Consider the following 22,353-nt stretch of genomic DNA (forward strand, 5'->3'; position numbering starts at 1 on the left):
AGTCCTGCTGGTTAGCAAGTTTGAATTTGCCCCATTCAGTGGTAAGATGATTGTTGCAGTTGGAAGGTACATTCCGGAATGTAATGTAATTTGTAATGCAATGTAATCTGATAACATATATTTTGTTTTGAATGGAACAATAATTATCTTATTTATTCACTTTTCGAATTTATTTATTCATTACGCAATTTTAATTAGTTAGATTCACGTTAGATTTAATTAGTTTTTATTCGAATACGCAATTATTAAAAACGCGACTTTAATCGAAATTATTCCAAATGCGATTTTATTATAAGTACCATAATGTCAAACAAAATGTGCGAAACACAAAAATAAAACATAAAAAAATCGAAAACAATTAGGCATTAAAAGCCACTACATCCATTCATCCTCATCAGACAAGTCAATCGGGTTGCCCGCTATAGTCCCTGGGGCACCTTGTTTTGGCTGAGGACCAAAATAGCATGTCCTCCAGCTCCTCCTCAACCTCGAGTGATTGTACACCGACACATTCGAACCTTTTTTTTTTTTTCGGAACCATTGCAAACAATTTCGTGCCACGTCATAGGTGATTTTTCTTTGTTCTTCTCATCACCCTGAACGTTATCCTGATTCTGATTCTGAGACATATCTTCATTAAAAATAAATGGCGATCAAAACCTAACTAAACAACAATGCCATAAACTCATAAAATCAAAAACTAAACCTAAACTTAAACTATCATCAAAACGTACACCTAAACCTAAACAATTCTAACAATTCTACAACGATTCATCAAAACCTAAACCTAACAATTCAATAAAAGTTCTCTAACAATTCTAACCTAAAATATCCTAACATATCATAAAATCAATAAAATCTATATAATCGAACATATATAATCGAAATTTAACAAAAAAAAAAAAAAACAAACAATGCAACCGCAAAATAACAATGCAATAGGATTAAAAAAACTTACTTATTTTTGTGATTGAAATTGACTTGGAATGACTTGAAATAGCTTAAAATCGCACCTTGGAGATCAAAAAACGTAACAATGGAGTTTTGGAAACTCCTATGTCTGTTCTGTTCTTATAACACTTTCTTCGGCAGTTAACTGCAGCCGGATTTCAAATTCCTCTGCAGTTGGGGGTAAAATCGTATTTTACTAGTATGACACAACCTCCTTATCAAATGTGGGAACAACAATTCTCAAATCACTCGTAAAGTATTAGGAATATTTAGGTTGCTAATACCTTCGCTAAATATCTTACAAACTAACAAAAAATAATATACTACCAGTTTCATTACACATGTCTGACTTCTTTTTCCATTCCTTTTCTTCTCCGACCAACCTCCGACAAACGTAACTAACACTCAGACAAACCAACACAAATTCCGCAGATACCTCTCTTCATCATCATTTCAAGATCCTTCTTCTTCCTTCTTGAAAATATCAATTCACGGACCAAACTCCAACCTTCTTTCATGGCACACCGTCAACTCATAGATTCACTTACTTCCCACATCTCCCTCTACCATTCCCATTCCCCTAACCCTAACCCTAACCCTAACCCTAGATCCTCCATCCTCAAATGGTTCTCTTCCCTCTCAATTCACCACCGTCTCTCATATCTCACAATCCTCGATCACAATTTCATCCTCATCCTTCTTCAAATGCTTAACAAACTCCAATCCAACCGTCACACTTCCTTCATCCTCCTCGCTGATCTCCCCTCTAGGGACCCACCTTTCCTCCCCACCTTGTGCTTCAAGAAATCTCACGGTCTTTTATCTCGAATCGCCGATAAAGATACCGCTTGTCAGTTCATCTCCGAATCTGTTCGCCTTTTTGATTCACGCGAAGGTGAAAATTCTTCCTCTTCGCCTTCGCACGCCACGTGTTCGATGAAATGCCTAGATGGCAAAAACAGCAAAAAATCGCAGGCCACATGTTCGATGAAATGTCTAGACGGTGAAAATTCACGTGCCACATGTTCGACGAAATGTCTTGACGCAATGACTTTTACGGAGAAGTTTGTGGAAAATGTGGATAGATTTGTGGAGGTGATGGATGAGATTTCGGGGGGAGGGTTTCTTAGAGGGGAAGAAAGTGAGATAGGTGAAGATTGGGTGGAATTGAATTGGTTGAAATCGAAGGGGTATTACCGGATTGAGGCGTTTATTGTGAATAGGGTTGAGGTTTCGATGAGATTGGGTTGGATGAATAGTTGTGGTGGGAAGAGGAGAGGGGTGAAGTTGAAAGAGAAGATGAATTTGGCTGGGGTTGCGGCGAATGTGTATTGGAGGAAGAAGGGGTGTGTTGATTGGTGGAGGAATTTGGATTCTGTGATGAGGAAGAAAGTGTTTGATACTATTCTTATGAAGTCCGCTAAGGCTTTGGTATGGTTTCGATTTTTGGGAATTCTTTACAAATTTTTCGATTTGTTAATGATACATTAGATAAGATTGGCATGTTTCCACTTTGGAGAAATGTAAAATATTTAGTTTAGGAAATCACATTTAGTCATATGTGTGATTATGATTAAAGTCTCTAACGATTGTAATGAATGAATGTGTAAAATGTCTTTACACAGTATATAGAAGTTAAATCCAAATGAAAGTCAATAGAAGATGTTAATTTGAGAGTGGCATTGGTGGATATTGATTTAGAGGATATTGATTTAGGATATTGATGAGATAAGGCTTTATTGTAGTGTAAAAGTTATTGTCCACTAGAATAGCTTAATATGGTTGTATCGTCATGTTCTAGTATAGATTTTGTGCAACTTGTTATGTTTTGCTTATAAGTTTATTGCCAGAACATATTAAGCTATGTGCACATGCAATCATAGTTTACTTGATTTACTATATCAGTATATTGTCAAAATTTGGATACCTGATATTAATTGGAAAGGTGGTATGTGTGAAGCATCGTTAGAAGTGGTATGCAGTTGTGCATTCTTTGCCGATTAAATCAGAAAGTAATTATGATTTTACCAGATTTTCTCAGTACTTAAATTGGAAATTTTGCATTGTTAAGGATAAGAATTTAATATAAAACCGACATATTCTGCGGTGAACTTCAATATTTGAACACATGGTGGTTCTGGGAAAGTAAGCACCTTTCGTTTCCCTTTGATTTAAGCTTAAATGATGGTCGAACAGTAGTGGAAGATACTGATCGCGTTTTGTTGGCAGCTATAATGTCAATTATGAAATATATTTAATTGTTACTTTTTGCTAAATGAAGTAGGATTTTTGAAGTGGGGTTATTTATGGAGGTGAAAAACACCTAATTAATTATTATTTATACCTGTATTTTTCAAATAGGATATGTTTCATACCATGGCTACATATTGTGGTACCTTGATTTGGGTGATAATTTGATAGGACAAATGATAGATCCTGGGGTTAATGGATTGTGCATTGGTTAAAAAATAATATACTGATTACTTATTAAAGACTTAGGTTTGTCTTTGTAGAATTTTATACCATTAAATAATTAGTAATATAAATTTTATCCAAAATAATATGAAATTGTATTTTTTTAACAGTAATTAGAAAATATAGAAATATTATAACGGTACATATCTGGAATAAAAAGGATATTAGGAGGGAGAGTACAATGTTGTAGAAAGCTCAGAAACTCCTATTTTTATTGTTTGTCAGAAAGTAAATGATTACAGATATTCCAAGCTCAATAAACTAATCTCTAAGTTGTGTAGTTGATGTTTCAAATCAGCTGCACATTGGGTAAAACTTGGTTCTGCACTTTTTTTTTATCAGCTTGTATATTCATATACACATTGTAATTTAGATTATTATATTTTTGAGGCCTGCTCTGCTCTGAGTACTAGACTGACTTTTGATCCATAAGTTTTCAGACATATGAGGTTTTGAAAATGGCAAGCAGTGCATCCAAGGATGCGGTTTGGCTATACAATAGGGGGGAGGGAGTTGATAAACTACTTGACTATAATTGTACTGCATCTTCTCAAAGGACCATCCGAGCATTTCGTGATGATACAGAATTTGGAAGAATTATTACACCAGTCAGCCTTCGTAAAAAGCCTGCAGCTTTATCCAGAGCTTTACATTCCTTATCTGTGCTTCAAGACATTAGCATACTGTTAACATCAAGCCTTAATAGTGAATATGATGTAGAAACTCTGTTCTTTAGTTCGTTGGGTTCTGTCTCTACAATATCTGATTGTATATTAAGAAAATTGAGAGGTTTTCTGATGGTTATTTCACTTGACTGTACAAAACATGAGCTATTAGAGGAGTTTGACAAACCCTCATCGGGTAAACCAAAGGAAAAACTCGGTCTTTCTAATCGTAAAAAGAAGGGACGAACCCGCAATACTAAAAAACAAAATCCTGCCCAAAAGTCATCTGTAAATGGTGTTTCGCATGAAAATATTCATAAGGTAATATATAGTCTTTATTTAACAGATGGTTGGGACAATTTTATTACATAAATGCTAGCATTTACACTTCTAGTTTGTTCCATATGAAATTCCAGGACATTGATTGTATAGTGGACAATGAAAAGAAGACCGACATAGCAAAACCCAGGGAACTTCCTGATGTTCCTCTAGTGAAGGATATCTCTACGGAGGGCTCGTCATCAACTGTAAAAATTGTAGTAAGTTATTTATTTATTTTTATTTAATCTGGATCATGTTTCTTGCTAAAGATTTAATTGGTTTATAATAAGTCACTTCTCATCAGGATAATACTCGGGAACTGAATGTTGGCAAACCTCGAACCACTCCAAGAAAACGTAGAAAAGAGAAAAATAAAAATAAAAGCACCCCTGTTGACAGTGCAGTTGTAGATTCTCACAAGTCAATTACACATGTTGCCTCTACCACTGCTATTTCTAAAGTTGAGGTGGCAATATGCGATAGTTCTTTTGATAGTTCTACCATTCAGAATGTAAAAAATGACGATTCAATTGGTAATGACATCCTTGCTTCAAATTCAAGCCTTTGTTGTTCTCTTAATGGACTTACCAAGGAAAACAGCTCTACGAGGAGTGTTGAAGAAGAGAATGTTGGTGGTCTTGCTGAAAGTTGCAATAGTTCAGGTCCTCAGTGTTGTTTATTGTCAAATGAAAGAAAAAAATTGTCTTCTGAATTAGATACTTGTGATGTAGAATGTAAAGTCATAACACCGCCTGTACCTGCTTCAAAGAATGGTAGTTTATCTGGTAACAAAGATACCTGTTCTTTGAACACAACAAGTGCTGCCAAAGCTGATGTGAAGTCAACTATTAATGACAAACCGATTAGAGAGGTTAATGTAAAAGAATTTGGCATGTTGAAGGAGAGAGATAAATGTCTATTTGACAGCAGAAATTCTGCTTTCTCAAAATGCAGTCCATATGAATGGCCTGGTATACCTTCTATTTACTTTCCATCTTTTAACTCACATCTCCCTCCTGCAACAGACAGACTGCATCTGGATGTTGGGCGCAATTGGCATAATCACTTCTGCCACCCATTTGTTCCCACATTACAGCAAGCAAGAAATACACCTGTTCCTATGAGTTTTGACTGGCCCCCAGTTTTTCGTGGGGGTGTGACCCCATCACCAAATTGTAATTATGACTCTAGTTTTATGTCTAGGCGGCAATGTAAATTTTCAAAAGGGCTGGCTGTTCACAGCATGCAGGTTGATGCAACAACTCATGATGATGAAAGGAGGTACTCTGGGGATACATTGGATTTACCTGACCAAATAAATACACAGTTCACAGATGAATTTGACAACCTCTATGTATCAGAGGAAGAGTATGACTTTCATGCTGTTTCTGGTATAGATTATAATCAATACTTTGGTGGCGGTGTAATGTACTGGAACCCTTCTGAAAATCCAGGAAAAGGTTTTTCTCGGCCTCCCTCTCTCAGCTCTGATGACAGTTTATGGGCTTTGCGTGAAGCTGACATGAATAGGACAGTGGATGATATGGTTGCTTTCTCTTCTTCATATAGTACAAATGGTTTAGCATCTCCAACAGCTGCAACATTTTGCTCTCCCTTTGATCCTGTAGGGACTGGGACCCAGACTGTTGGTTATGTAATGTCTGGTAATGATGTACCTGGGAAAGTGTTGCATTCTTCATCAGTTACAGATTCAGCAGTGGATGATGATGCTTCTAGTTCTTTGGGTAATAACTTACCTGGAGAAATTGAAGGGAAGGCTGGTGATTCACATCCATATCCAATTCTAAGGCCAATAATTATTCCTAACTTGTCTAGGGAAAGGTCTATATGTGTTGATCATAAAAGCCCTTGTGTTCCTCCTACCAGGCGGGAGCAGCCTCGCATAAAGCGGCCACCATCACCCGTGGTGCTTTGTGTACCACGTGCACCACGCCCTCCTCCACCCTCCCCTGTGAGTGACTCCAGGAAACAAAGGGGTTTTCCAACTGTTAGGTCTGGTAGTTCCAGCCCAAGACACTGGGGAATGAGAGGCTGGTATCATGATGGAAGTAATTTAGAGGATGGTTGTTTAAGAATGGATGGTGCTGAAGTTGTGTGGCCTTCTTGGAGAGGTAAAAACATTGCAGTACAGCCTCTGATTCAACCTTTACCTGCTGCCTTGCTGCAGGACCGCCTGATTGCAATGTCACAGATAGCACGTGACCAGGAACATGTAAGAAAGATTGTTGCTTAAGTCCTACTAGATACATATATGTTGGTGTTCATTGTGGGTGTTTAATTATACAGCCGGATGTTACCTTACCTCTGCAACCTCCCGAGTTACGGAGCTGTTCTGCAACAAGTGCATCTTTATCTTCCATGCACGGAATGCTCCATGATGAGATTGACTCTTTCTGTAAACAGGTATAGGTATAGAGTATATTTTGTGGGTGATGTTACTAACACACACTTGCACTTACAGTTGCATGCCTCTCGCATAGTCTTTTGCAAGCCAGTTGAAAACCCTCTGTTCCCTTGTAACTTATTCCTGAACGATCCCAGCTTTGGACATTCGTTAATATCTTTATCCTTGTTTGAAGTTACTCCTATTAGAATTTTTATTGAACATGCAGAGGCTTTGTCTTTCTTAATATTGTCACCTGAAAACGAAGCATTCTAATATTACTTATAATTATTATGGAATCCAAGGTTGCGGCAGAAAACCTGGCAAGGAAGCCTTACATTAATTGGGCTGTCAAGAGAGTTACCCGATCTCTGCAGGTTCTATGGCCCAGATCTAGGACAAACATATTTGGTTCCAATGCCACTGGGATGGCTCTTCCAACAAGTGATGTCGACCTTGTGGTTTCTCTCCCACCAGTGAGGAACCTGGTAAAGTTTTTGTTTGGTCTCGTGTTTTTCGGTAGACCATCACCTGGTTGGATTAACCTTATTTTCTTTTAACAACAACAACAACTAAGCCTTATGTTTCTTTTAAATTTTAATGAAATGTTCAGGAACCTATTAAAGAAGCTGGAATATTGGAAGGTCGAAATGGTATTAAAGAAACATGTCTTCAGGTATTGACAATAAATAAATCAGTACCTACATTTTGTACTCCCCATGTAGGACTTTTATAGAACTTGTGACTCCTACCATGAACATACATGAAGTGTACTACATTAAAATAATCTGAGGCTTGCCGATTGATGGGATGGGAGACGGGTGCCTTTCTCCTTTGATGTTAACAAATTGATTCTTGTTATTTGAAACAAAAAGAAATACAATATGGTGAGGTAAATGACAACAAAAGATATTCATCTGATGTTAATTGTTAGTGGATCTGTATGCTTTGGTTAGAGCTGTCCCGAACATGGCTTTCCTGAATAATGAGACATGATGATACATTTTGCTTTATCACTTAATCACAGTACATTGTGTATGTGTTATGGATCTTATTAATTGACTGTTTCAATTCTGTTTGAATGAGGTTTGATTTGATTGACATTTTTAAAAGTAATTTTTTGTTTTGTAATTTATTCCCTTTTTGCAATACTTTGTAAACATGTGATTGGAAGATGTATTGATTTTTACAACAATAATCTCAAGAACAAGAAATCTTTCAGTATGTCAGACAATTGACACTACTGTGTTTTTGTGCCAGCATGCAGCTAGGTATCTTGCCAATCAGGAATGGGTAAAAAATGATTCTCTGAAAACAGTGGAAAATACTGCTGTAATACCTCTTCTCTTGGCTGTTAATTGTCATTTCAAGTCATGTAGTCTACACCACTCATTCCTATTAATAACATCTGTATCCTTCTTGTATAGATACCTATTATTATGCTCGTGGTGGAAGTACCCCAGGATGTTATCACTTCATCAGCTCCTACGTTACATTCATTAAAAGAAGAGTCACACAGTACAACTGGTGAACATGTTAATGACAGTCATTCTGATATTATTCAGTTAGAAGATTCAGCATTGTTGAAAAGGTCTCAAACTAATGTTTATGCTTTGAAAGATTCCAATTCTGTTCGCGTTGACATCAGCTTCAAGTCCCCATCACATACAGGACTCCAAACTACAGGAATGGTAATATCTTGTGACTAGGGCTTTCAATTTTATATATTTTCTTGGGTCATTGTTCTTGTTGATATATATTTTCTGGTGTAACAATGTTTCCATCTTTTATTCAAAAGGACATGCGTACATACATATACATACATACCGATATAACCTATACATGTGTTTTCCCAAACAAGCACAGCTTATAGAAGCTGTGGGAATACAAAAGATAGTATATTTACTGGAATCTAGGAAGAATTTCAGTTATATAAGAGAGGGAAGCCTAGAGGGTGAGACATTAAGAAAGTTTGTTAAGAGTTGTTTAGGAGAGAAGTTCTCTCTGGTCTAGGAGCTTAGCTCTGGTAGGAGTTCTCTGAACTCTGGTTTATCCTTTCATTTCAGTTTTCTGTTGTTATCATTGTAAGAGCTTTCAGCTCACCGTTTTCCAGTTACATAATACCTTAAGCTTATAGGCTAATGCTTATTATTTAACTTTTTATCTTATTTTTGTTTGGACTAATTTGAATTTTCTTATTTCTTAGATTTATGTTTTCATCCCAAGAGAAAACTTGGGGTTGGTCACCTCACCTGTGAACCAGTCAGCTTTTTTTTTATTTTATTTTATTTTATTATGGAAAGAATTACTACACAAAATAGCCCAATGCTATATTTATACATTGCATGATTTTAAGTTGGATGATGTTTTCTTATAATTCAGCCGCATGCTCCCCTACTTTTTAGTAAACATATCTTTAGAAATTGGATTAGACCATCACAAAACCATTGTTTTATGGTGATTTTATCCCCATAAGAAATTGGGTTAAAAGCAGCAAAATCCAGCGTTGGAACTGTTCAGACCCAACAGACTGCAAATAATTCTAAGTGAAACAGCTGTGTTTAGATTTACCGTATTTGGTCTCTGCCACGGTAGTTGGTTGCACTGATTTTGGGTAGCTAAATGTAGCCGCTGTCCAATGCATCCAAGGAGTGGTGCGTGACCGTTATTTCATCAGGCATGTAAAATGGGGAATTACTTCCCCATTTCTGCATGACCCACCTATGGTGTCCTATCATTTTTGTGGATCCCCCACTCCTCTAAGGGTTTGAACCAAAGCCTCTCCCATCACCAACCCCCACTTTTTATGAAGGCCTTATTCCACTCCACCATTTGTTGCCTACTTTCAATTTCTGTACATGGTCTGTTATTGTCTGCTAGAATATTATGGCGTCGTTTGATCCACTCAGTGGGATAAGGCTAGGTTGTTGTTTATTACTGTCTGCTGACCGTTCTGGTATGTTGCTGGCCATCCCTCCCACTGTTCTTTTTTCACATGTCAGTGAGCTTTGTTCTGTTTTGCATAACTTATGTTCTTTTTTTTGTGTGTGATGTTGTGTAATTTAAACTCTACCGCCCCCTGTTTTGCATTCTTTTACTACCTCTGTTTTACTTGAAGCCCTCTTCTATTATGTTTTTTCTATTCTTTTTTCTTTCTTATATATGTTGTGTAGTTTGTACTTGGTAGCCCTGTCGTATTGATTTAACATTACGCCTTCAAATTTTTTTCTTCAATTTTTGAGCATTTATATGCATGTATTATAAGTTACTCGAGTTGTCTGCATAAGCTTCAGTTGACATATCAATTATCAAAATATATTTTATGATTTGTGTATGTAACAATTTTAAGCCCTATCCTATTGATTTATCAACTATGCCTGAATTTTTGGGTTTGTTTTTTGTATTTTTTTAACATTTATGTGTATAACGTAATATAAATATAAATTACTTGTATTATAAGTAAAATCCGGTTATTGGTATTGAAGTCATCCTGGTATCTGGTATGCTTTTGGGATAGAAGGCTCCTCATTTCTATTTGGGATTGACAACTATGATTATTGCTCTCTGCTTGGGTGGAGATTAAACCAATCTCCACCCTTCAGCTAAAGTGAAACTTGACTAGGTTCTAGGGTGTATGGAAGACCATAGTTGAATTTTCTGTTCTCCAACCTATTTGCTACAATGATAAATACTATGTTTGGAAGTATCACTGGCTTGTCAATTTTATTGCTTGACAATTAAAATATGATTCTACTTCCCATAGGTTAAGGAGTTGACTGAACAATTTCCTGCTGCTACTCCTCTTGCTTTGGTGCTAAAACAGTTTTTAGCAGACCGGAGCCTTGACCAGTCCTACTCTGGTGGATTAAGTTCCTACTGTTTGGTATGCATTTTTTTTCGTACACATAATTTTCGTTTCTTAATGAATTATCCAGATGTCCTTTGTGTTGGAGTAACAAATTGCTGCAGCTTCCCAGATAGTCTATACTATAAATATGATGTCATTCATTGCTACTTGATGAGTAACTAATTTCTATACTAGTAATGGTTTTATTTTCTCAATAGAACATGGTTACCAACAATCTGTGATCATAATTTATTCATATGATCCAGCTACAAAATTATGGATAATTGTTTCATACTATTATGTAGTTTGTAGTCTAGTGATGGTCAGGTGAAAAAAGGAAAAAAATAATCTGTCATCAGTTTCTTTTGCAATCTGTGATTTATGTGTTGTCATTGCAATGCTCTTCATCAATTGCTTTTGTCATCAGTTGTAATAAATTTTATTTTCTGTCTACCACTGTTTCTGGAAAAATATTCTTTAAGAATTTAAGTAGGATGCCTTATCAATTTTTTGTCGTGTTTTCTTGAACTCTGGACTTTCTCACTTGAGAAAAGGGTAGTACGTATCTTCTAAACTTGTTTTTGCTTTTGTTTTGTATGCAGGTATTATTAATTATACGTTTTCTTCAGCATGAGCACCATCTTGGCCGGCCAATCAACCAAGTAAACATCTAGCTTTTCATTTATTCCACTCTATATCTGTTGATAGCCACCCAGGACCAATAATATTTTCCATGATTTTGTGTTTTTTGCGCTTACATCAAGGGTTTAAATTCAATTAACCAAGTAAAAAGGAACAAAATCCAGACTTCGCTATTGTTTCAGTCAATGATGATTTAGCAAAAAAAATTACTTTCTCTGTTCCTTTTTACTTATAGATAGATACACTACTGCCACTAAATAAATCCTCTTCCATTTTTTTGCAGAATTATGGAAGTCTTCTGGTGGATTTTCTTTACTTTTTTGGGTGAGAGAACTGATTAGAATTCTATATTTTCTTGTTGCTGTCAGTGTGAAGTGGACATTTCGTAATCATGAAAGGTTTTTGGTTAGAAGTGACTACAATTATTTTTCTTTTAGGAACGTGTTTGATCCCCGTCATATGCGGATATCTGTTCAGGGAAGTGGACTTTATATAAAGAGAGAAAGAGGTTGTAGGTAATAGATAAACCAAAGATTCTATGTACACATTGTGACATCCTTTTAATTTCCCTTTTCTCCAACTAACTGAAAATTGCCTTATTTGCAGCATTGATCCAATTCACATAGATGATCCTCTTTTTCCAACAAATAATGTGGGAAGGAATTGTTTCAGAATACATCAATGTATTAAGGTAATAATGTATACATTATTTACTAATTTTCATTTGCTAAGTCTCAGTTACAGAATCATGTGATTTAAATTATCCTTTGGCAGTTATACTAATTTGTCTTGCGCTTGCTGCTGAGAATGATAATGCTTAGGTGATTGTTGTATTAAAACTTTCTTGAGTTAACTGATGAAATTTTCCATTAAAGTATCCAAAATGCTTGAGAGTGACAATTGTAGTTCCAATCCTGGTTAGAACTCCAAACTTGAATACCTGATTCATGGGTAACTATGAATTCCAGCAATATTAAATAGCCTTTTGATTGACCAAGTGATATGTATCGGTTTATTTTGTTAAAGAGCCTGTTTAAGTAATTTTTAGCAAATATATAGGTCTTGTTCAAGTGTGATAATAATGTGTACTACAACATAATTGATAGTAAGTGATTAAGTTGGGGAGTTATTAGCTTCATTTTATTCATATAAAAGCTGATTATTTAAGTGCCAATCTTAAAAGTTTACCTTCAATAGTAAAAATTATAATACTTATTTACCGATTACTGACCTATTTTATCTTATATCTTCTTTTGAGGATTCTCGTGACACGTGCTAAATATTTTTCTTATGTCTTGGATGTTAAAATGGTAATTTAGTAACAAACGTTATAGTAAAGCAAGGTTCTTGGAATTACTTATGCTTGTACAGTTGTATAACTTGTATTGATAGCCAATTCATCTTCTTCCTGGACATTATTTATCTTAAAAGTTATGCCTTAATGAATTTGTCTTTACTGGTAGTGTAACTCATAAATTATGACATTGTAATGCAGGCATTCTCAGAAGCTTATACGGTTCTTGAAAATGAACTGACGTTCTTAAGTGGTGATGGTGAGTCAAGCTCAAGACCATCTTACAGATTGCTTCCGAAAATCATCCCAAGTCTTGATGTATCATAAAGATTCTTGTTACATGAAGACTGAAAAGTTTTGTCTCAAAGGTACAATTGAAAAGTTGTTTCAAAGGTACAATTTATGTTACCAATAACTGGTGACAACTATCATGATGTTCCAACGTTGAATAATTTTGTTATATCAGAATAGAAATAACTGGACTGGAGGGGCATGATAGCCTGTCACTTTTTATTTGAAATTGAGGATACTGATTTTTTGTTGAGGATCTTGCCCAATGTTATAAAATCTAGACCGGTCATTGACTTGTCAAGACATTTGATCAATGGCACTTATTAAATTGGTTGAATCCTGTAAACCAAAATTTATATTAAAATAAAAATGTAATATATGCATTTGTCAAATAGTCATGTGTGTGTGGATAAGTATTATTCGTACACTTATATTGGTGATTTGCTATGGCATAGTAGTTTGGTGGTTTTGACTGAGTTTGGTGGTTTTACAAACTTGTATAGATATGCAAATATACATTAGTCTACCATTTGAGTCTCTAGCTTGCAAGCTTTATATATTTACTATTTACACACTTACATCTGCAACTTAGTTTGAATAATTATATTCAATTTTCTGTTGGGCAGGTTTTTGGGTTTGTGCGAAGTTATGCATGCCAAAATATTGGTCTGTTACTCTAGTGATGCAGAGTATACATAGAATGATGGAAACTGAATCATTAACTGAAGGCTTGCATTCCAAATATTGGTTCAGAAGTTGAACAATTCAAATATTTCTGTGATGACCTCCAAGCGCTGCATACGCCTATGGTGTTATCTTGCATTTGATCACAAGTTTTTTCACTGTACTTGATGCCAAGAACTTGCTTAGGACTTGTATTATTGTGGTATATGGTGGATCATCTTGGGGGTTTAAACTAATTACTTCTCAATCACTGGTTCCCTGCCCTTTGCTGGTGAGCTCTTTAATGCCTAATGAATTACATCAGTGAAGTTGTTTAGAACATAAGATATGTTGCTGATGCCACCCAAATAATTGCACACTTCTTGTTTTGGCAGTTGGAAGCAAATTGTGTCATTCACTTCTATTTTTTTCATCGAGTTTTTTTTTTTTTTTAACATTTTCTTCTCAGTTGATGAGAAGAGGCAAAAGATTACCCAAGGGAGTTTTCTTGGTACAAATAAATGCAATGTCTGGCAGGTGTTTCTCTGTCCCTTGAACTACATGAGCTCATTTATTCTTTGTTCGATCTTGATTGATTGTAATTTAATGATTTTGTTTCCTGATGAAAACAACCAAAATGAAATTTGTTCCAACATCTAAGATCTCTCGTATTTATATAATTTCAGGATTTGAAGAGTGGCAGGATAAGCACCTAAGCACTGCCACTGGTGAAATTCTCCCTTAAAAGTTAGCAGACAAGGGCAATGAGTCAAGCCACAAGAGTGTATGTTTGGATGACGGTTAATTTGGTAAAATCATAGTGGCATTGTGATTTTGTTGAAGCTCCAAAGTCTAGCTTTTGCCAAAATTGCGGTGGCTCACTGTGATTCTGCCAATCCCAGACTACACGAAGTACTCTCCATCGAGCATCCCATACTACTCGATGTGGGACTTAGAAACCCCTTTAAACCCAAATTCCTATAATAGCTACAACCCCTTACTCGACCTTTTTCAAGTTAACCCTTCTGTAGGTAGCCGTTTTTGAGATACCAATAATCAGCTCTAATACCATATGATAAACATCCAAGAACTTGACATTCCTTCCCTTAAAAACCAACTGTCCAAAAGAATCAAACAGCTTAAGTGTACTCTATCAGTTGCTCTGTACTACACGATGTTGGACTTAGGCACCCCATAAAAATGAAGCCCCAATCATCTTGCAAGTTATTCTCTAGATATTTTATCTTCCTTTTGTCATTATTTTCATATCAAAATAAGCTTCGGACACAGTAAAAGACTGTTATCAATTTTGTTTTGTAACTTAACTGAATTTGGCTATTGCTAATGCTTAATTCATTGTGAATTAAGATCGTGCCATCTTTGAACTGATTGGAGAGGGGATCTCATTGTTGTCTGAAATTTATGAAAATTGTATGACTGCGATTCTTCTTTTGGCTAGTATTTGAAATTTTGAGGCTGAGTTTTGGTGCATATTTGAGGTCATTGAAAAGCAAGGGATTGCACGATCTTTGTGATCCTCCGTAAACTTCAAATATGGGGGTAAGCTTTTTGCACTGAATCTCCTTTCTTTTATTTGATACTTGTGCTGAAAATAGTATGTCATATATTTAGGGTGTTGTTGATTTTTTTTTTCTTTTCATTTTCATTTTTAGTCTATATATTTTACTAATGACTACGAAAAACCCTTTTAATAATAATAATAATAATAACAATTATTATTATTACATGGTAGCAGAAAACAGAAAACAAACCAAACACACCCTTAAATTTCAATCTATCATGATGTGTGTGGTTTGTTATATGTGGTCTGTTATATATTTTTCTTAACGACTTCTATACTTGATCTTTATACATGGTAGCAAGATGTATACGTTAATGTTTTGGGTCTATTGTTGATTCTTGGTGCTCGTTGATCCACCTTAGTTGAATGAATATATTTTTTGTATTGGTTTTTGGTCTTGCAAGAGGAAAAATATTGAATTATGTTAACCTGTAAATTGGATTACAGGTTCGGTAGAGATACTATATTATTGCCCCTGGCTCAAGGTACTGTATAACAACATGAGGAAGTTTATTTCAGGTTTACTGCTTTCGGTAGAAACGTGAAAGCAAATGTAGAACAAGTTGGTTGGAATTGATCTCTAATGGAATTATGCCATGATAAATCGTCTCAATTTGAACCACATTATTGGTTTGAAGTACGTTGCTAGATGATGTTGGAAGATGAATGCAAATCTCAAAACATGAAGTGTGTGTGATTTGAAATGCCATGTTTCCTAGTTTACCATTATATTTTATATAGTTTCAAGCATTGAGAGAATGCTTGATGATTGAAAAATGACTTGGGAAGTATGCCAGCATACATAAAATAAATTCCAAGCATTTAGTATTCGATGAAAGTTTAGAGCAATTACTGCTAGATTCAATTTGCCTAATTTTTTTTAATAAACCTGTAATATCTTGATATTCCAAAAATTGAAGTTTCTGCTCAACAGTAGTGAATTTAAATTACTTCAACGTGCAATCATAATTGCATTAGAGTATACTCTAGCTATCTGAGTTTTGTGCAAATGGTTAGTGCAATCATAATAGCTTGCTGTAAATCTTGAAATGTCAAATTTGATTTCTAAGGATTTAAAGAAGAAATAAAAAAATTCAAAGCATAGCCAAAGATAGCAGTGTATTTTATGGTAGCAGGTATATCTAAATCTAACTAAATTTGCAAGGAAATAAGAGCGTAAAATGAGCTATCCTCAAATTAAAGTGTTTCGTAATTATTACTTTTTGGGGGATAAGACTCATTCTTATTTTATTATTGACATTTGCATACGTATATTCAATATCAAATCGTTAATGTTTCTTAATTATTTTAAAGGGGGACAATGAAGCGAGATTGTTAGAGAAAGATAACATTAATTGAGTTTAATCAATTATTTTATTTATTCAGTTCTGAAGTTCAATCATATCCATTATATAAGCTGTTTATGGATTATTTGCTCAAGAAAATGAGCTGTTCATGGAATATTATTTTTCATACAATTAGAAGCCAAATTGATATATCCCTTTAAATTGATATGAAAATTTGCTAGATGATTTTTTATAAAGTTATTGCTGACAAATTATATATATTTTTTAGTAGACGAAGTGACATAAACACACCACAAGGTTTCACGTTTGAATCCAAATGAATGCGTCTATACCAAGAGTTTTGACATTGTCCGTTGGACTAGGCTTTATGGATGCATGCTGAGATATTATAAATTTAGTGCAGAATATATATGTACCAAGTCAATTTTACTATATACTCCTAAAAAAAAGTAAATTTTACAATATTTGCAAATATATCTCAAATAGAGTACAATACGAAACTTTATTTTAACGGCTGGTCCAAACTGAGAATAGTGAAGGTATAAATGCAAGAAAAAAACTTCAGAAATTTACTTAATTTACTTTGCACATTGAAAGTTACTCAATTCTACTAATTAAATACACCCATTTATCATTGCAGTCACAAAAAGTCTATTAATTTTGTCATCAAAAGACCTTTGTAGGATGGTGTATATTGACACTGGAATACTACCATTACTCACAGAGAAGTTCAACTTAAAACAAATTCTGATGTTGATTTTGCAATAACCAACCCTAGCAATATCTACCATTTTTACTATTACATCAAAATAAACAGTAACTCGCACCTTTTGACAAATTTTTTTCCTTCCATACATCCTAAAAGTTTTGTAATGGAAATCCAAACACCCCAAATCATTGTGTTGATTAACAATTGTTAGAATGTCTCCATTTTCTCGCATTTTTCTCATGCATACTTGAAATTAGAAAACACGAATGATGGAATGGTACAAGCTCCTTTATTATGTGATTAATCTTCGTCTGAGAAATAATCATCATCTCTAGGAGGACCAGTTCTAAGTTTTCCTTGTAGTTCAAGATTCTTGGGCACAACAAGTTCAGTTTTCTGACCTGATGTGGAGAAATATCTCTCAAGTAACATCTAGATAAAAAAAAAAAAAAAAAAAAAAAAAAAAAAAAATGACGATCATTCCATAATTGTCTTCTCTTCTCATTGGCACTTCAAAACAGGAAAAACATGAAAATATTCCAAAAACATTCTTTTATTTTTAATAAATGAAATATATTTTCATCCATGAGATGTCAACTCAGTGCTAAGAGTTTGATCTCGTAACCTCAAGGAACAAAATTCAAATCTCCTTAGAAACCATTGTAAAATGGAAATCAACGTCATTTTAATCAATAATAATTTCTCCCTTCCTCATTATTTTTTTTTCCAAAAATGTTAATTTCCCTAAAAACATGATATCACAAATACACTTACCACGGCAGCATAGGCATCTTGTTTCTTCTGCTGAGACCTATTCACGCCCCTGAAAGGGTTTTAAGTGTGTCAATTCCAAAGTAAAGTAATAAATTCCATACAAATGTTTCTTGAAATCTTTCAAAAGGATTCTTGTCTGTGTGTGTATTAATATAAATTTGACTTTCACACTCTATAGCGTCGATAGCATGGTAAATACAAGTATTTCCTCCGAGACTAGTGATCACTGATGAGAGGGTTGGTAAAACACTTTTCTTCTAGGCAAACACCTTTATATCCAAAATGGTTTTAAACTATTTAAAATAAATTTATGAAATATTTCTCAAGACATTCAGAAATAACATGCATACTTCTTTTGTAACCCAAAAACATGCATACTTCTTCATAAGCATTTATTATGGACCATGCAGGTTTCAATTTCCGCCTACTCATTTAGTACTGTTATAATATGTAATTCAAAATTTATAAAATATAAAAGATAAATTCGAATTCTGCAGAGTTATAAAACGACGCTTTCAGGAAAAGATCCAATTAGTATATGAACTGTGCCATTTCATCCAAAACAGACAAACAATAAATAAGTTTAAAAGCACTTACATGTTGATCATTCGATCTATGGCGGCATTTGTCGTCCCATATTCATCGTGTAGATATACTCTCCAGCCCCTGAAGTTAGAGTTGAGATATAACATAGAAATAAAAATTGTGATACAAAATAATTACATCAATTTACCAACCTCTATTAAGTGCGAGAAATAATATTCAAATTTATTGCCAAATACTAAATAAGCATCAGAGCCCAAACTTGATTTTCCTTTCGGTAACGAAAGACCATCAATCAGTTGTGTTTTTAAGTTGGTCCTTATAAATAAGAACCAGTTTTCCCCAAGTTCCATCATAGGAGTAAGCTTGTGCAGGTGCCAGGTGTAAGGATGGTTCTTGTATACAAAGTATGTTCTTATAAATAGATCATTATTTTAGGACATGGTGTAATTTGTAGAACCATTTTGAATTCTTAAAGGACTACACCATTAGAGTATAAAGATAATAGAGTTCTTAAAACAAATGCGGAGTAGCGACCACAAAAAATGAGATAAGAACCTCCATGGAGATGCTCTATGTCAACATTAAAACGAAATTCATCATAGACATTGAAGAATGGTTAGGTGAGTGTTAGTTATAAAAATCTATGATCCTTATAAGAATAACGACTTGTTTGAATTGACTTATTTGAATGAAACTACTGACCTAAGCACTTTGAGACTGTTTGAGGAGAGCTTATGACAACTTCATTAGCCATTTTCTATTTATTTCCATAGGCATTCCAGGATAGCTTATGAAAACAATTTTGTTTTTTTTTTTGAACGGCAAAATAATATGAAAGCAACTTATATCTTATATGAAAACAATTCACTTTTATTTTATCTTTTGTTGTAGAAATATCGTAAACATTTAGATGATAAACGGTTATGCTATAAGCGCTTAACCAAGCTTTTATCCAGACAGAGCCCAGAGCACTTTCTATGTTTGTGAATTATTGGAGGTATATCTTGGTTCTCGTCATTTAGCAGTATGTAAAATGAAAAGAATAGCTCATGAAAACAACTTATATGAAAACAATTCACCTTTATTTTATCTTTTGTTGTAGAAATTGCGTAAACTTTTAGATGATAAACGGTTTTATCCAGACAGAGCCCAGATCACTTTTTATGTTTGCGAACTATTGGAGGTTTATCTGGGTTCTCGTCATTTAGCAGTATGCAAAATGAAAAGAATAGAATATAATATACAAATTTGACACTGAAGAATGTGCTTGTGAATTGTGATTAGAATATAATGAACATTAACCATTCATCCCTTTTCTATTCATTTTCTTATTTTGGAATCTATAAACAAAGATAAAAGAATTTATATTGTCAACACTATATTACAATGGATTACCTCTCAGCAGCTCGAATAGCAAGCCTTCCAGCAACAGAACGGACTATGTTTGACTGTATCGTTTCCTCTCCATCAGAAGACTTTGGAAGTCCAATTATAAACTCATCAGCTTCCTATAATTCAAAATCATCTTGGTTATCTCTAAGGTTACAAAACAGATCTTTATCAACCGAATTTTAAGCCTCGCACATGACAAAAGATCCAGACCTCTTCTTCTGCGATGTTCATTATCCGGACCTCGAGTTTCTGTCCTCGCAGTTTCAAAACCTAAAGTAAATACACGATTATAAGGATAGATGGCTGATGATGAAACACAAATAACACAATTTCTTTCAAAGTTTGGACATACTAAACAACAAAGACACGGTATTCCAATTCCAATGACTAAACTTACATACCACCGAGCATCACTAATAAGCACACAAATGCTTTAATAGTTTCAACATACTACACAACAACACATGATATCATCCTCGGTGACAAAGACTCTAATATGCAAGGGTTGATTGACTACATTAGCGACTCTGACCTGTGTTGGAATTGACACAATATACATTTCAAATATCAATCATTGATTTCCTCACTCTACTCATTTTAGAGGCGCCAAATCAGAAGTAAATTGGATTCAATCTGTTTTTTGAATTTTTACAAATTCATAATAAAAGTAATCGGATATGCAGTACAATGTGTTCGAGCTTTAAATAGGAATTCGGTGAATTAGGTAAAGATCAAAAAGAGCTAAAACTAAGTTGCTGCTGTCACATCTTTTTGCGAAACTAAAGTTGATTCATCGTGGTAGATGCAGCAAAAACGTACAGGCAGTGGAAAAATAGCGAAAACTATTTTGCTTTTTTATTGTACTTCGATTCTCTCTCTTGCTTTTGATGAAAACAGTGGAGGTGGACAAAAAATGTAAATCTCTGAAACATGATGATAGAAGTGTGGTTAAAGACGTGATTCAATTACGAATAGTATTATATTACTATTTTTTATTATAATTGATTTTTTTCTAACCCATGTTTTTACAACAACAATTGTATTAACTCACTTGGAAAATCTTTTTCTTGACGTTTTAGATCAACGTACCCGTACTAGGTATTATCCCCGTACTGGGTACCGTACCTTTGTATTATAGGTTTGTGTCATACCAACACGTGTCAGACATCTAATACGTTTTTTTCAATATGAAGTGTCAGTGCTAATCCCAACATTTTACAGCTGTGTTTACAAAATGGACAAACAAACCAAAAGATAGTACCAAATCACATCCCTAGTTGATTAAAATTTTCAATTAAAACTAAAAAACAACATGGTAACGGTCATTTTGATCCTTGAATGTATAACGAGTGGCCACAATGACGATTACCCAGAAAAAACAACAAAACAAACATAATAACATAGATTAGAAAAAGCAAAAGAAAGTAAAAAGCTTTACCGTTAAAGGGCGAAAAGTGAATCCTTTGCTGAGAGCAATGCCAGTACGAGCCATTCCCAAGTCGACACCAAGAGAGAACCCTCCTCTCCATTCTGCATCTTTCTTTCTCCGAAGCGCGTTTGGAGGAAGTTCTTCCAAAGTTAATGGTGTTTTTAGATTTTGGGTCGAATTTAATTTTGATAAAGATTGAATTTTTGCATGATTTGATGGTTGAAATGAGTGGAAGAGTTTCAAGGGTGGCACTGGTTGTACAAGTTGCTGCTGCGTCCACATTAGAGGGAGAGAAATTGAGAAGAGCTTATGGATTAGATTATGAGAACTGCTAGCGACAATTGCTTTGCCACGTCGCACTTCTTTCAATTAAAAAACCACTTCCTTCAATATCTCTCTCACTAAAAAAGAAGTATTTCGTCATTGAAATCACAGGCGAGCAGAACCCTTATTCTTCATCCTCACACTCAGTCACAATCACAAACACAAACACAAACACAAACACAAACTTTTGTGTGTTTACGTACAAACACAAAGAAGTATTTACTGTAATGAGATTCAAGATCTTATGGACTTGTTTGAGAAGAAGCACAAAAAAAAGGATGATTTTTCTTTGATTTTTTACGCATAGAACCACTGAACATTTTTTTTGGCTGAGAAGGGTGAGATCCAAAAGGCGTGTTTTTGGAACTTTGATGATAAAAGTGTTTTTGCCAGAATGTTTTTTTATTTATAAAATAAGGATGCGTTTGATTTGCTAAAAAACGAAGGACATGATAGAACAACTCTAGTTGTTCAGTGTTTGATTTGTAAAACTGTTTCAGGTACAAGATAAACTGGAGGCAAGTAACAGGACAAAAACTCATATTTTTGTCCTTCACCAAACCACAGCACAACTTTTTGTCCCACGTACAAGTTGTCTAAAATACCAAAATAGCATTTTGTCCCTCAAAAATCATATAAAACAAAAAATTACTCAATGCCATAAAAAATTTGTCATGTGCTATTCTGTCTTTTGTTGCACTATTCTATCTTGTACTGTTCTGTCACGTACTTGCTGT

General features: G+C 34.5%; 2 protein-coding genes across 7 annotated transcripts; one reads left to right on the forward strand and one right to left on the reverse strand.

Annotated features, from left to right (window-relative positions):
* The first annotated feature begins 1,274 nt into the window (after positions 1-1,274).
* LOC25491692 (uncharacterized) lies at positions 1,275-16,098 on the forward strand. 6 transcript variants are annotated; one of them, XM_024782008.2, is made up of 19 exons: positions 1,275-2,382; positions 3,867-4,412; positions 4,508-4,630; positions 4,717-6,645; positions 6,720-6,836; positions 7,122-7,304; positions 7,430-7,492; positions 8,077-8,148; positions 8,244-8,507; positions 10,580-10,699; positions 11,266-11,325; positions 11,589-11,629; positions 11,743-11,820; positions 11,912-11,996; positions 12,801-12,967; positions 13,517-13,845; positions 13,949-14,090; positions 14,240-15,113; positions 15,583-16,098. In XM_024782008.2, the coding sequence occupies exons 1-15, from the start codon at positions 1,468-1,470 to the stop codon at positions 12,924-12,926; spliced, it is 4,722 nt and encodes a 1,573-aa protein (XP_024637776.1). In that variant the 5' UTR covers positions 1,275-1,467; the 3' UTR covers positions 12,927-12,967; positions 13,517-13,845; positions 13,949-14,090; positions 14,240-15,113; positions 15,583-16,098. The 6 variants fall into 6 exon arrangements, with proteins under 6 accessions (XP_024637776.1, XP_024637777.1, XP_024637775.1 ...); XM_024782009.2 differs by having other exon boundaries at positions 14,023-14,090; XM_024782007.2 differs by having other exon boundaries at positions 12,801-12,992; positions 13,517-14,090.
* Positions 16,099-16,925: 827 nt separating this feature from the next.
* On the reverse strand, positions 16,926-21,975 carry LOC25491693 (putative pre-16S rRNA nuclease). Its single transcript, XM_013599686.3, has 6 exons — positions 21,302-21,975; positions 20,074-20,133; positions 19,867-19,979; positions 18,523-18,591; positions 17,926-17,974; positions 16,926-17,583 (listed from the first exon to the last, which is right to left on the reverse strand). The coding sequence occupies exons 1-6, from the start codon at positions 21,572-21,574 to the stop codon at positions 17,452-17,454; spliced, it is 696 nt and encodes a 231-aa protein (XP_013455140.1). The 5' UTR covers positions 21,575-21,975; the 3' UTR covers positions 16,926-17,451.
* Positions 21,976-22,353: the final 378 nt, after the last annotated feature.

Source organism: Medicago truncatula, chromosome 4 (assembly GCF_003473485.1).
Source record: "Medicago truncatula cultivar Jemalong A17 chromosome 4, MtrunA17r5.0-ANR, whole genome shotgun sequence".
NCBI lineage: Eukaryota > Viridiplantae > Streptophyta > Magnoliopsida > Fabales > Fabaceae > Medicago > Medicago truncatula.

Excerpts from the sequence above, each read along its gene's own strand:
- LOC25491692 (XM_024782007.2), top strand. The coding sequence starts at position 1,468 with ATGGCACACCGTCAACTCATAGATTCACTTACTTCCCACATCTCCCTC. Across the intron at positions 8,149-8,243 it reads AAACAGTGGAAAATACTGCT|ATACCTATTATTATGCTCGT; the intron begins GTAATACCTCTT and ends CTTCTTGTATAG. Across the intron at positions 11,997-12,800 it reads GAATACATCAATGTATTAAG|GCATTCTCAGAAGCTTATAC; the intron begins GTAATAATGTAT and ends ATTGTAATGCAG.
- LOC25491693 (XM_013599686.3), bottom strand. The coding sequence starts at position 21,574 with ATGTGGACGCAGCAGCAACTTGTACAACCAGTGCCACCCTTGAAACTC. Across the intron at positions 19,980-20,073 it reads TGAACATCGCAGAAGAAGAG|GAAGCTGATGAGTTTATAAT; the intron begins GTCTGGATCTTT and ends TTTGAATTATAG. Across the intron at positions 17,584-17,925 it reads AAGATGCCTATGCTGCCGTG|ATGTTACTTGAGAGATATTT; the intron begins GTAAGTGTATTT and ends TTTTTTATCTAG.